Source organism: Ranitomeya imitator, chromosome 8, assembly GCF_032444005.1.
Source record: "Ranitomeya imitator isolate aRanImi1 chromosome 8, aRanImi1.pri, whole genome shotgun sequence".
Classification (NCBI taxonomy): Eukaryota; Metazoa; Chordata; class Amphibia; order Anura; family Dendrobatidae; genus Ranitomeya; species Ranitomeya imitator.
In genome coordinates, this window is record NC_091289.1 from 195,202,111 (window position 1) to 195,215,502 (window position 13,392).

Here is a 13,392-nt window from a genome sequence, read left to right on the forward strand (position 1 = left end):
ACAGGATCCACTATTCACCAATCTATTATTTCGTATGATAGCAGAATAGGAGACAGTGTTGCAGAGTTTCCACCTTTATTTGGGGCTGTGGGTAAAGGGAATTCAGGATAGAAGTGAAGATGATGAGGAGGAGGTGACAGAGGAAGGCGCAGCAGAGGGGAGGGAGCGGGTGCAGAGGGAGCGCTGCACTAGGGGGACGCAGGGAGCAGATGAGCAGCACAGTGCAGACTGGGGAGGGCAGGAGGATGAAGGAGGAGGAGAGTTCTCAGCCACTTCTCTTATTCCCAGAGAAGCAGGAAGTATCTCACCTGTGACCATGCACCGAGACTGAGTCAGCGGCCAGGTGCCCAGAGCGACAGCGAGGGGAGGCTGCGGGGGGACACAGGACCAGGAGTCGGGGGGCTTTAATTCATTGCAGCACATCTCTCCCTCCCTGCGCTGCCAGCATGCCTCTGGGACTGAGAGGGAGGAAGAAGAACAAGACCAAGGAGGTCTCCTCCAAATTAGTGGAAAGTGAAGAAGTGGAGAATCGGACGGCGGCGAGCAGCGCAGCGAAAGACTCTGCCAATGCCAATTTGGCGCCCGGTCTGCCACCTCCCCCGGTGAGCCTGCGTCCAAAACTCGTGTTCCACACCCAACTAGCACATGGCAGCCCCACCGGCAGGATCGAGGGGTTCACCAATGTCAAGGAATTGTACGCCAAGATTGCTGAAGTCTTCCAGATCACCCCAGAAGAGGTAAGATCATCAGCTGGTGCCCCCAGGGGCAAGGAGTGGTCACAGGGTCACCTGCTCCCTACTATGTAGTCACTCCAGCAGGACTCGGGGTAAAGGTCACCAGCGATTCATTGCTGAGCCTCACCCTTCCTGGGTCAGCGGCCAATCACTTGCCCATTATCAGGTACCGACGGGGGCCCATCAACAGGTACAAAGTGCCCGGCGGGAAACTGCCAGGATAGGGATACTGGCCCATTATCAGGTACCGACGGGGGCCCATCAACAGGTACAAAGTGCCTGGCGGGGAAACTGCCAGGATAGGGACACTCACCCATTATCAGGTACCGACGGGGGCCCATCAACAGGTACAAAGTGCCCGGCAGGAAACTGCCAGGATAGGGACACTGGCCCATTATCAGGTACCGACGGGGGCCCATCAACAGGTACAAAGTGCCCGGCAGGAAACTGCCAGGATAGGGACACTGGCCCATTATCAGGTACCGACGGGGGCCCATCAACAGGTACAAAGTGCCCGGCAGGAAACTGCCAGGATAGGGACACTCACCCATTATCAGGTACCGACGGGGGCCCATCAACAGGTACAAAGTGCCCGGCAGGAAACTGCCAGGATAGGGACACTGGCCCATTACCAGGTATCGGCGGGGGCCCATCAACAGGTACAAAGTGCCCGGTGGGAAACTGCCAGGATAGGGACACTGGCCCATTACCAGGTATCGACGGGGGCCCATCAACAGGTACAAAGTGCCCGGCGGGGAAACTGCCAGGATAGGGACACTGGCCCATTATCAGGTACCGACGGGGGCCCATCAACAGGTACAAAGTGCCCGGCGGGGAAACTGCCAGGATAGGGACACTCACCCATTATCAGGTACCGACGGGGGCCCATCAACAGGTACAAAGTGCCCGGCGGGGAAACTGCCAGGATAGGGACACTGGCCCATTACCAGGTATCGGCGGGGGCCCATCAACAGGTACAAAGTGCCCGGCAGGAAACTGCCAGGATAGGGACACTGGCCCATTACCAGGTATCGGCGGGGGCCCATCAACAGGTACAAAGTGCCCGGTGGGAAACTGCCAGGATAGGGACACTGGCCCATTACCAGGTATCGACGGGGGCCCATCAACAGGTACAAAGTGCCCGGCGGGGAAACTGCCAGGATAGGGACACTGGCCCATTATCAGGTACTGACGGGGGCCCATCAACAGGTACAAAGTGCCCGGCGGGGAAACTGCCAGGATAGGGACACTGGCCCATTATCAGGTACCGACGGGGGCCCATCAACAGGTACAAAGTGCGCGGTGGGAAACTGCCAGGATAGGGACACTGGCCCATTATCAGGTATCGGCGGGGGCCCATCAACAGGTACAAAGTGCCTGGCGGGGAAACTGCCAGGATAGGGACACTGGCCCATTATCAGGTACCGACGGGGGCCCATCAACAGGTACAAAGTGCCCGGCGGGGAAACTGCCAGGATAGGGACACTGGCCCATTATCAGGTACCGACGGGGGCCCATCAACAGGTACAAAGTGCGCGGTGGGAAACTGCCAGGATAGGGACACTGGCCCATTATCAGGTACCGACGGGGGCCCATCAACAGGTACAAAGTGCGCGGTGGGAAACTGCCAGGATAGGGACACTGGCCCATTATCAGGTACCGACGGGGGCCCATCAACAGGTACAAAGTGCCCGGCAGGAAACTGCCAGGATAGGGACACTGGCCCATTATCAGGTACCGACGGGGGCCCATCAACAGGTACAAAGTGCGCGGTGGGAAACTGCCAGGATAGGGACACTGGCCCATTATCAGGTATCGGCGGGGGCCCATCAACAGGTACAAAGTGCCCGGCGGGGAAACTGCCAGGATAGGGACACTGGCCCATTATCAGGTACCGACGGGGGCCCATCAACAGGTACAAAGTGCGCGGTGGGAAACTGCCAGGACATGGACACCTGTGGGTAATCCAGTGCTTCATGGATTTGGGTTTAATCGCTTTTTTTCTCGCTCACCCAGGTGGTATCAGAATTATTTGGATTTGATTTTTTTGGGGCCACAGGGGTGTCTATGAGCCAGGGGGCAGGTACGGGGGTAGGGGCAGGAAACAGAATATTGGCCAGGGTGCCGGAATGTTTTTTAGCAATAATTAGCAAACTGTATTAGTGGGGGTCCCAGTAGATGGACGACAACCGATTAGTCATTAATGGGATCTTAAAATACTATAATAATATAAGTAACACTGGAAGTCTTAAAGGGGGCTTCAATATCAGATTGCTGTGGCTCTGACACATGGCACCCCTCTGATCACAGATAAACACAATCTATGAAGCCGGATCAGCACAGCACCATCCACTGTGTACTGCAGTTTGGATCACATTCACTACAATAAGAGCAGAGCTGCAGTACCGAGAACAGCCACTACACAGTGTGTGGCGCAGTGCTGCTTCGGCTTCGTGCGCTCTATACATCCATCCGCTGCTAACAGCTACAGCGTATCACAGCCCCTGATCTCACCGCCATGCCATGGGGCTGAAAACTTGCCCTGATAGTTTTGCTGCCTATCAATATGAGCTCATTCTAGGAGAGCCCCTGCACCTGGTCTGCTCTGGGATCCCTGGATGAACAGTTCTATTCACTTACTGCAAGCAAAGATCTTAACACTGTAAGGAACAGAAACACAAAGTCTAGTACAGACTGACATAACGTCTCACTGTACAATGTATGAGATCAAACTTGCTCTAAATTGCTGATTTGTAAGGAGCGAGCAATCAGAATCATCATTTCCTTGCCAGAAATCTGGAAAATGTAAAAAACAAAAACCTAACAAAAGTAATTTCTGTTTCTGAAGCAGCTGGTGAGAGAGGTTTGCTGTTTTCCTGGGGTTTGTCACCCAGCTTTTCTACACTCATCTTCCCGCTGTTGTATTATTGCATTGGGTAAAACTGATGAGGAGTCTGGGAACTACTGCTAAAGCTGGGGTGACAACTACAACTAAGGCTGGGGTGACAACTACAACTAAGGCTGGGGTGACAACTACAGCTAAAGCTGGGGTGACAACTACAACTAACACTGGGGTGACAACTACAACTAACGCTGGGGTGACAACTACTGCTACAGCTGGGGTGACAACTACAACTAACACTGGGGTGACAACTACAACTAACGCTGGGGTGACAACTACTGCTACAGCTGGAGTGACAACTGCAACTAACGCTGGGGTGACAACTACTGCTACAGCTGGGGTGACAACTACAACTAACGCTGGGGTGACAACTACAACTAACGCTGGGGTGACAACTACTGCTACAGCTGGGGTGACAACTACAACTAAGGCTGGGGTGACAACTACAACTAACGCTGGGGTGACAACTACTGCTACAGCTGGAGTGACAACTGCAACTAACGCTGGGGTGACTACTGCTACAGCTGGGGTGACAACTACAACTAAGGCTGGGGTGACAACTACAGCTAAAGCTGGGGTGACAACTACAACTAACACTGGGGTGACAACTACAACTAACGCTGGGGTGACAACTACTGCTACAGCTGGGGTGACAACTACAACTAACACTGGGGTGACAACTACAACTAACGCTGGGGTGACAACTACTGCTACAGCTGGAGTGACAACTGCAACTAACTCTGGGGTGACAACTACTGCTACAGCTGGGGTGACAACTACAACTAACGCTGGGGTGACAACTACAACTAACGCTGGGGTGAGAACTACTGCTACAGCTGGGGTGACAACTACAACTAACGCTGGGGTGACAACTACTGCTACAGCTGGAGTGACAACTGCAACTAACGCTGGGGTGACAACTACTGCTACAGCTGGGGTGACAACTACAACTAACGCTGGGGTGACAACTACAACTAACGCTGGGGTGACAACTACAACTAACGCTGGGGTGACAACTACTGCTACAGCTGGGGTGACAACTGCAACTAACGCTGGGGTGACAACTACTGCTACAGCTGAGGTGACAACTACAACTAACACTGGGGTGACAACTACAACTAACGCTGGGGTGACAACTACTGCTACAGCTGGGGTGACAACTACTGCTACAGCTGAGGTGACAACTACAACTAACGCTGGGGTGACAACTACTGCTACAGCTGGGGTGACAATTACAACTAACGCTGGGGTGACAACTACAGCTAAAGCTGGGGTGACAACTACTGCTACAGCTGGGGTGACAACTGCAACTAACGCTGGGGTGACAACTACTGCTACAGCTGGGGTGACAACTACTGCTACAGCTGAGGTGACAACTACAACTAACGCTGCGGTGACAACTACTGCTACAGCTGGGGTGACAACTACTGCTACAGCTGAGGTGACAACTACAACTAACTCTGGGGGGACAACTACAACTAACGCTGGGGTGACAACTACTGCTACAGCTGGGGTGACAACTACAACTAACGCTGGGGTGACAACTACTACTAACGCTGTGGTGACAACTACAACTAACGCTGTGGTGACAACTACAACTAACGCTGGGGTGACAACTACTGCTACAGCTGGGGTGACAACTACAACTAACGCTGGGGTGACAACTACAACTAACGCTGTGGTGACAACTACAACTAACGCTGGGGTGACAACTACAACTAACGCTGGGGTGACAACTACTGCTACAGCTGGGGTAACAACTACAACTAACGCTGGGGTGACAACTACTGCTACAGCTGGGGTAACAACTACAACTAACGCTGGGGTGACAACTACAACTAAACCCAAGTGACAACTAACTACAGCTAAATCTGGGGTGACAACCACAACTAAATCCAAGTGACAGCTACAGCTAAATCTGGGGTGACACCACAACTAATCCCAAGTGACAGCTACAGCTAAATCTGGGGTGACACCACAACTAAATCCAAGTGACAGCTACACCTAAATCTGGGGTGACAACTACAACTAAATCCAAGTGACAACTACAGCTAAAGGTGGGGTGACAACCACAACAAAAATCGGTTGACATCTACTACTAAAGCTGAGGTGACAACTACAACAAAAGCTGGGTGACAACTACAACTAACTTTGGGTGACAACTACAACTAACGCTGGGGTGACAACCATACCGGATGTCGGCTGGAGTGTGAGGTTGTGACCATTACCAGTCTTAATGTCAGGCCTGAGGACCATTAATGGCGCGCACTTGAGCTGTGAGGCCACGAGGTTTTGCAGTTGCTTTTTATGGGAGGGTAGTATGTTACAGGTAAATTCCGCTTGTTGGGTGCAGCTTGTGTCAGCGCCTGAAGGGATGGGAAGCGATGGGGTGAGGCGGGAAGGAGGGGGTCTGGGCTTAAAGAGAAAGACATTAAACTGTGCTAAAAAGGTTCAGTTACTCACCTTGCCAAAAAAACTTTTGCAAAGATTTGATAAACTAGTGATCTGCAAAAAATGCATTGATTAATGAAAAGTTGTGCAATGGATACACATGTCTATGGCTTGTGACAGGACACAGCTCTGACAACCATGCACCAAAGTCCCGGCCTGATTCATAGATTAAAGAGGACCCGCTTCTGGCCATAAATATGGTGTAAATGCTGTGGTTCTCCTGAATCCGGAGATGTTTTTCTTTTGTTCCTGCTCCTCTCCGTTCCTAAGATATGGCCTCCTCTTCTGTGGTGGTAAATCTAGTCTTGTTATCCAATGGGGTGTGGTCCTTAAGAAGACTCCCACAGAGAGGAGCTGAGAACCACGCCCAGTTGGATAATCTGATTAAATTTATATACATGGAAGTGGAGGCCATATCTCAGGAAAGGAGAGGAGCAGAAACAGAAGAAAAACATCGCTGGATTCAGGAGAACAGCGGCATTTACACCAGGTAAAAAATTATATATTTATGCCAAGTGACAGGTCCCTTTTAAAGGGATTATCCAATGCCTCTCGCATATGTATCGAGAAGTGAGCTGATGATGGACGCTGCAGACATTATGGTGACAGATGCTCGTCAGGTATCAGCCAGGATACCTGATGGTAATCGCAAGTTCACCCGAATTTCAGAGCCTTTGAATCCCCCTTTAAGGAAGGGTCACGTGACTCCAGGAGGGAAATCGAGGCAGAGTTATTGAGATGGATGGAGAGGTTCTCAGTGGGCGATTATATTGGGCACCTGTGATGAGGGAACAGCCGCCATCTTGGAACAGGCATGCTATCAGATTGGCGTGACTCCATTTTGTCTCCTGGACACAGGAGTGCTCCTGGCCCCCACCTTTGCTAATGAATAGAGTTCCTATTAGTATGCTAACGGGCTGAGCTCAGTGTAAACTGTAGATGGTAGTTCAAAGCCCCATGAGGAAACCACGCCACCAGGGGGCTTGGAAATGCTTGGGGGCTTAATTAAAACACGCATGCCAAGTGGCCATTGGATACACATCTATTATGGCAGCCCAGCCAAACCGTCTCCAACATGGAATTGTGAATTATGGACGCATCGTCCGAGGTACAGGCTCATAAAAAATATTCTCATTACCCTAAAGAAATTGTACATCCAACAGTGTGACTCCCGTGACGGTGGAAGGTCTGAAACCCGAGATATAGGGATCAGCCTCCCACAGGGACCGAATGGGTCCAGGTTTGATCCCAGTACGACCGGCAGAACAAACCACAGGCGCTGGTACTGCCCGTGTGCTGATCCGATCATCCTGAGAGAAGTTATCCCATTTATTAGATATTGGAATAAATCTTGCAGGGAGACAGAGGGGGTGGAGATTGCTAAGCCCACCCAGCTGCAAGCAGGGGGGCTCAGCCAGGTATAAGAAGACGCTGAGGTCACTGGGAGGGACTGACTCCACAGAAGAAGATGATGATGATGACATCTTAAGGAACAGGGTATGCCAGCCAGAGGGGAGCAAGCACATGCTTTCTGGGGGCTGCCCGGCAACTAAGTTTTTGGACCTGCGGAATGCTATGCCCCCCGGCTTCCACAAGCGACCTTCGACCTGGTAAATTGACCTCCAGCTTTATACCTTTAAGCCTTGTATTATTGTTGTTATATTGTACTCTGACTGTAACTCTTGCTATATTGTGATTGTATATTTCTTGTAATTATCTAGTGCGCCCTTAAGGCAATTAAATCATAAATTAATTTTGGGCTGATCCTTTTACTCTGATTGCGAATCTTAGAATACCCAGGGTGGGTAACAGGGCAGTCTCCCCGGCGGCCATTTGCTCTAGGTGCAGTCCCTTTACTGACCTGAGAGACAAAGGGGGCGCCGGAGAGCTGGACCTGTGTAGTGACGTCACGGATTGGTGACGTGGGAGGAAGGGGTAATCCTTCACAGTGGTGGCAGCGTACGTGGGATCAGAGTAATAGTGTGCGTGGGACCCCTACTCCCAGACACTAAAGACTACCAGTGGTAACTTTCACTGCTGGGGTCTTAAGGTCAGCCCAGCACTAGACGGTCAGAGTGTAGATATAATAAGTTGTGTGCAAGGTCAGGGGTACAGCTGTGTCAGTAACCAGAGGTTCCAAAGATGGCGGAGGGCACCAGGAGTGCAGTGAGGGCGCAGGCCAGTGCTATGGCCTATGAGGAGGTGGTGGTGGACGGTACTGTTCCAGGCGAGGGGGAGCTCAGCCCAGACTCCCCAAGGAGCCAGCCACCCGTGCTTAGTCCGGCAAGGGACTACCCACCACCTACCCGCCCCAGCCTGTCCACATCAGCGGCCCTTGTTGCAGCGGCAGTAGCACGTCTCGAGGCGGGTAATGAAGACGCCTATATGAGACTCATGGCAGCTGCAGAGAAAGCAGCGGAGGCTGAGCGTGCAGAACGCCGTGAAGCAGCGGAGCGGGCAGAGAGAGCTGCTAAGCGGGCAGCGGAGCAAGCAGCGGCAGAGAGAGCAGCGGAGCGCCAGCACCGACTGGAGATGGCTCAACGCGGGCTCCCGCTGGACGCCCCAGCACCGCCAGAGTCCAGGGTTTCCAAAGTCCGGGCCGAGGACTTCCCTCTGCTTGAGAAGGATGGAGACCTGGATTCCTTCTTGCTGGCCTTTGAAAGGACCTGCCTTCAACACCATCTGGCCCCGGATCAGTGGGCAAGATACCTGACCCCCCGTTTGAGGGGTAAGTCCCTGGAAGTTTTGGGGGACTTACCTGCCGGGGCGGAGCAGGACTACAGCAGCATAAAGCGGGCGCTGATCCAGCACTACAACCTCACCCCAGAGTCCTACCGCAAGAAGTTCCGGAGCCTGCAGCGGGGCCCAAAGGACACCTGGACCGACCACATGCGGGCGTTGCTGAGAGCTGCAGAGCACTGGACCTCGGGTCTAGCGCTCACCACCCGCCAGGAGGTCCAGGAACTGTTCGTCCTGGAGCAGTTCTTGTGGAACTGCCCAGAGGACCTCCAGCAGTTCCTCCGTGACCGGAAACCGAAGGGGGCTTCTGCTACAGCCGCCCTGGCAGATGAGTATGCCAATAACAGGGCGCCTGAGCCGAAGAAGCCTGCCAGCAGCACCTGGAGAGGGGGTAAGCCCAATCCTGCCCCTGTTTCCCCAGCCCCCAGAGTGCAAGGGGTGTACCCCCCTGCTGCCCTCTCCAGGCCAGGCGCAGAACCCAGACGTTGTCATCACTGCAACCAGCTGGGGCACTTCAAGACAGCATGTCCCCAGCGTCTTAAGGCCCCATCCATGTCTCCGAAACCGTCCACTGTTTTATGTGTGGGAGGGGGTGGTGGGAGGTCCCTGGACAATTACCAACCCGTCACTATCGGCCGCTCAGCGGTCATGGGACTGCGGGACACAGGCGCTGAACGAACCCTAGTACGTCCTGAGGTGGTGTCCCCTCAAGACTTGGTGCCAGGGAGATCCCTGTCCGTCTCCGGAATTGGAGGCGTGGAACCGGCGCTGCCTGTCGCAAAGGTGTTTTTGGACTGGGGTGTCGGGAGGGGAATGCGGGAGGTGGGAGTAACGTCGAATATTCCTGCTAATGTATTACTTGGGACCGATTTGGGGCGGCTAGTGTCTCAGTATGTGGCCACTGAACCCCCAAGTTCGGCTCCCCAAGAATGTCATGTCTCTACTGTGAATGTTGATGTGTTGAATGTGCCTCCAACAGTGGGGGAGGGAGTGAAACCTGAGGGTACTCCATGCACTGACACCACACACACGGGGCTCACGGGGAGGACAGGTGAGGAGACTGTAGGGGAGAGCTCAGAGGTGGAGGGAGGGGCTGCTATGGGCAGTGTAGGGCCCCTAAGTGAATCCCGCCTGCTGAGTCTAGGGCCCCTGCGGGAGGAGGAACAGGCCATGGGGGGAGGAGGCGTCCCTGGAGAGGAGCCACCAGGTAAGACCCCAGGGCGGGAGTTCCCCACACCCGGGATGTCAGGAGGGCCGGGAAGTCTGCCTGACCCGGCGACTTGGTCAGGAGCCGGGGGGAAGCAGGTGCTACCCATGGGCACAGCGGTCGTGGCCGCTGTCACCCGGAGTGGGAGCGCCGGAGCCCAAGGAGCCTTGCAGAGGTCCGACGGCTTCCCCCTCTCTGACCAAGTGGCTGCCGAGTCAGACAGCGGCCAGGAGACAGATCCCGGGGAGCTGACGGTGGATGTGGCGGTGTTGTCCATTCTCGCCACATCGAGTCAGGGATGTCAGAAAGCGCTGGAAGCTGACGCTAGCCTGAAAGCTCTTAAGGAGCAGGCGGCACAGCCTCCCGGGGAGTCAGACCGCGAGCAGGTGGTCTGGGACCAGGGACGGCTGTACCGGGTAACGGTCCAGCAGGGTTCACCGGAGGCGTGGCCCAGGGACCGACAGTTAGAGGCAGCCTCTGAGAGAGAGAGAGAAGGAGGAGGGGGCAGAGACAGCCTCAGAGAGAGAGGGGAGGGGGCAGAGACAGCCTCAGAGAGAGAGGGAGGAGGAGGCAGAGACAGCCTCAGAGAGAGAGAGGAGGGGGCAGAAACAGCCTCAGAGAAAGAAGGAGGAGGGGGCAGAGACAGCCTCAGAGAGAGAGAGGAGGGGGCGGAGACAGCCTCAGAGAGAGACAGAGGAGGAGGCGGAGACAGCCTCAGAGAGAGAGGGGAGGGGGCAGAGACAGCCTCAGAGAGAGAAGGAGGAGGAGGCAGAGACAGCCTCAGAGAGAGAGAGGAGGGGGCAGAAACAGCCTCAGAGAAAGAAGGAGGAGGGGGCAGAGACAGCCTCAGAGAGAGAGAGGAGGGGGCGGAGACAGCCTCAGAGAGAGACAGAGGAGGAGGCGGAGACAGCCTCAGAGAGAGAGGGAGGAGGAGGCAGAGACAGCCTCAGAGAGAGAGAGGAGGGGGCAGAAACAGCCTCAGAGAAAGAAGGAGGAGGGGGCAGAGACAGCCTCAGAGAGAGAAAGGATGAGGCAGAGACAGCCTCAGAGAGAGACAGAGGAGGAGGCGGAGACAGCCTCAGGAAGAGAGGGGAGGAGGCAGAGCCAGCCTCAGAGAGAGACAGGGGAGGAGACAGCCTCAGAGAGAGAAAGGAGGAGGCAGGGACAGCCTCAGAGAGAGAGAGGAGGGGGCAGAGACAGCCTCAGAGAAAGAAGGAGGAGGGGGCAGAGACAGCCTCAGAGAGAGAGAGGAGGGGGCGGAGACAGCCTCGGAGAGAGACAGAGGGGGAGGCAGGGACAGCCTCAGAGAGAGAGAGGAGGAGGCCGAGACAGCCTCAGAGAGAGACAGCGGAGGAGGCGGAGGCAGCCTCAGAGAGAGAGAGGAGGGGGCAGAGACAGCCTCAGAGAAAGAAGGAGGAGGGGGCAGAGTCAGCCTCAGAGAGAGAGAGGAGGAGGCCGAGACAGCCTCAGAGAGAGACAGCGGAGGAGGCGGAGGCAGCCTCAGAGAGAGAGAGGAGGGGGCAGAGACAGCCTCAGAGAAAGACGGAGGAGGGGGCAGAGACAGCCTCAGAGAGAGAAAGGAGGAGGCAGGGACAGCCTCAGAGAGAGAAGGAGGAGGGGGCAGAGACAGCCTCAGAGAGAGAGAGGAGGGGGCAGAGACAGCCTCAGAGAAAGAAGGAGGAGGGGGCAGAGACAGCCTCAGAGAGAGAGAGGAGGGGGCGGAGACAGCCTCGGAGAGAGACAGAGGGGGAGGCAGGGACAGCCTCAGAGAGAGAGAGGAGGCCGAGACAGCCTCAGAGAGAGACAGGGGGGGAGACAGAGTCAGCCTCAGAGAGAGGAGGGGGCAGAGACAGCCTCAGAGAGAGACAGGGAAGGAGGCAGAGACAGCCTCAGAAAGAGGGGAGAGGCAGAGACAGCCTCAGAGAGAGAGAGAGGAGGGACAGAGTCAGCCTCAGAGAGGAGGAGGCAGGGACAGGCTCAGGGAGAAAGTGGCAGAGACCATGGTAATGCTGATGGGTTGTCCCGGCAAGGAGAAGGTGTGGAAGGGCGCATGGGGGAACACAGGAATGTGATGCCCCCTAGCGCCCTCTAAAGCAGGGAGGTGTGATGAGGGAACAGCCGCCATCTTGGAACAGGCATGCTATCAGATTGGCGTGACTCCATTTTGTCTCCTGGACACAGGAGTGCTCCTGGCCCCCACCTTTGCTAATGAATAGAGTTCCTATTAGTATGCTAACGGGCTGAGCTCAGTGTAAACTGTAGATGGTAGTTCAAAGCCCCATGAGGAAACCACGCCACCAGGGGGCTTGGAAATGCTTGGGGGCTTAATTAAAACACGCATGCCAAGTGGCCATTGGATACACATCTATTATGGCAGCCCAGCCAAACCGTCTCCAACATGGAATTGTGAATTATGGACGCATCGTCCGAGGTACAGGCTCATAAAAAATATTCTCATTACCCTAAAGAAATTGTACATCCAACAGTGTGACTCCCGTGACGGTGGAAGGTCTGAAACCCGAGATATAGGGATCAGCCTCCCACAGGGACCGAATGGGTCCAGGTTTGATCCCAGTACGACCGGCAGAACAAACCACAGGCGCTGGTACTGCCCGTGTGCTGATCCGATCATCCTGAGAGAAGTTATCCCATTTATTAGATATTGGAATAAATCTTGCAGGGAGACAGAGGGGGTGGAGATTGCTAAGCCCACCCAGCTGCAAGCAGGGGGGCTCAGCCAGGTATAAGAAGACGCTGAGGTCACTGGGAGGGACTGACTCCACAGAAGAAGATGATGATGATGACATCTTAAGGAACAGGGTATGCCAGCCAGAGGGGAGCAAGCACATGCTTTCTGGGGGCTGCCCGGCAACTAAGTTTTTGGACCTGCGGAATGCTATGCCCCCCGGCTTCCACAAGCGACCTTCGACCTGGTAAATTGACCTCCAGCTTTATACCTTTAAGCCTTGTATTATTGTTGTTATATTGTACTCTGACTGTAACTCTTGCTATATTGTGATTGTATATTTCTTGTAATTATCTAGTGCGCCCTTAAGGCAATTAAATCATAAATTAATTTTGGGCTGATCCTTTTACTCTGATTGCGAATCTTAGAATACCCAGGGTGGGTAACAGGGCAGTCTCCCCGGCGGCCATTTGCTCTAGGTGCAGTCCCTTTACTGACCTGAGAGACAAAGGGGGCGCCGGAGAGCTGGACCTGTGTAGTGACGTCACGGATTGGCGACGTGGGGGGAAGGGGTAATCCTTCACAGCACCATTTATAAATACATAATATATATATGTTATGTGCGGCGGTAAGTTCATCCAAGTGACACAGTGCGGCTGGATGGGGAAGTGAG

At 54.4% G+C, this 13,392-nt stretch overlaps 1 protein-coding gene across 1 annotated transcript in view; it reads left to right on the top strand.

Moving 5' to 3' along the window:
* The first annotated feature begins 215 nt into the window (after window positions 1–215).
* Window positions 216–13,392, top strand: part of GIPC2 (GIPC PDZ domain containing family member 2) — a 93,610-nt gene continuing 80,433 nt past the window's right edge. Inside the window, exon 1 of the mRNA XM_069738336.1 lies at window positions 216–737. Within this exon, the coding sequence (XP_069594437.1) occupies window positions 447–737 (291 nt within the window). The 5' untranslated portion in view covers window positions 216–446. The remainder of the gene's footprint in view (window positions 738–13,392) is intronic.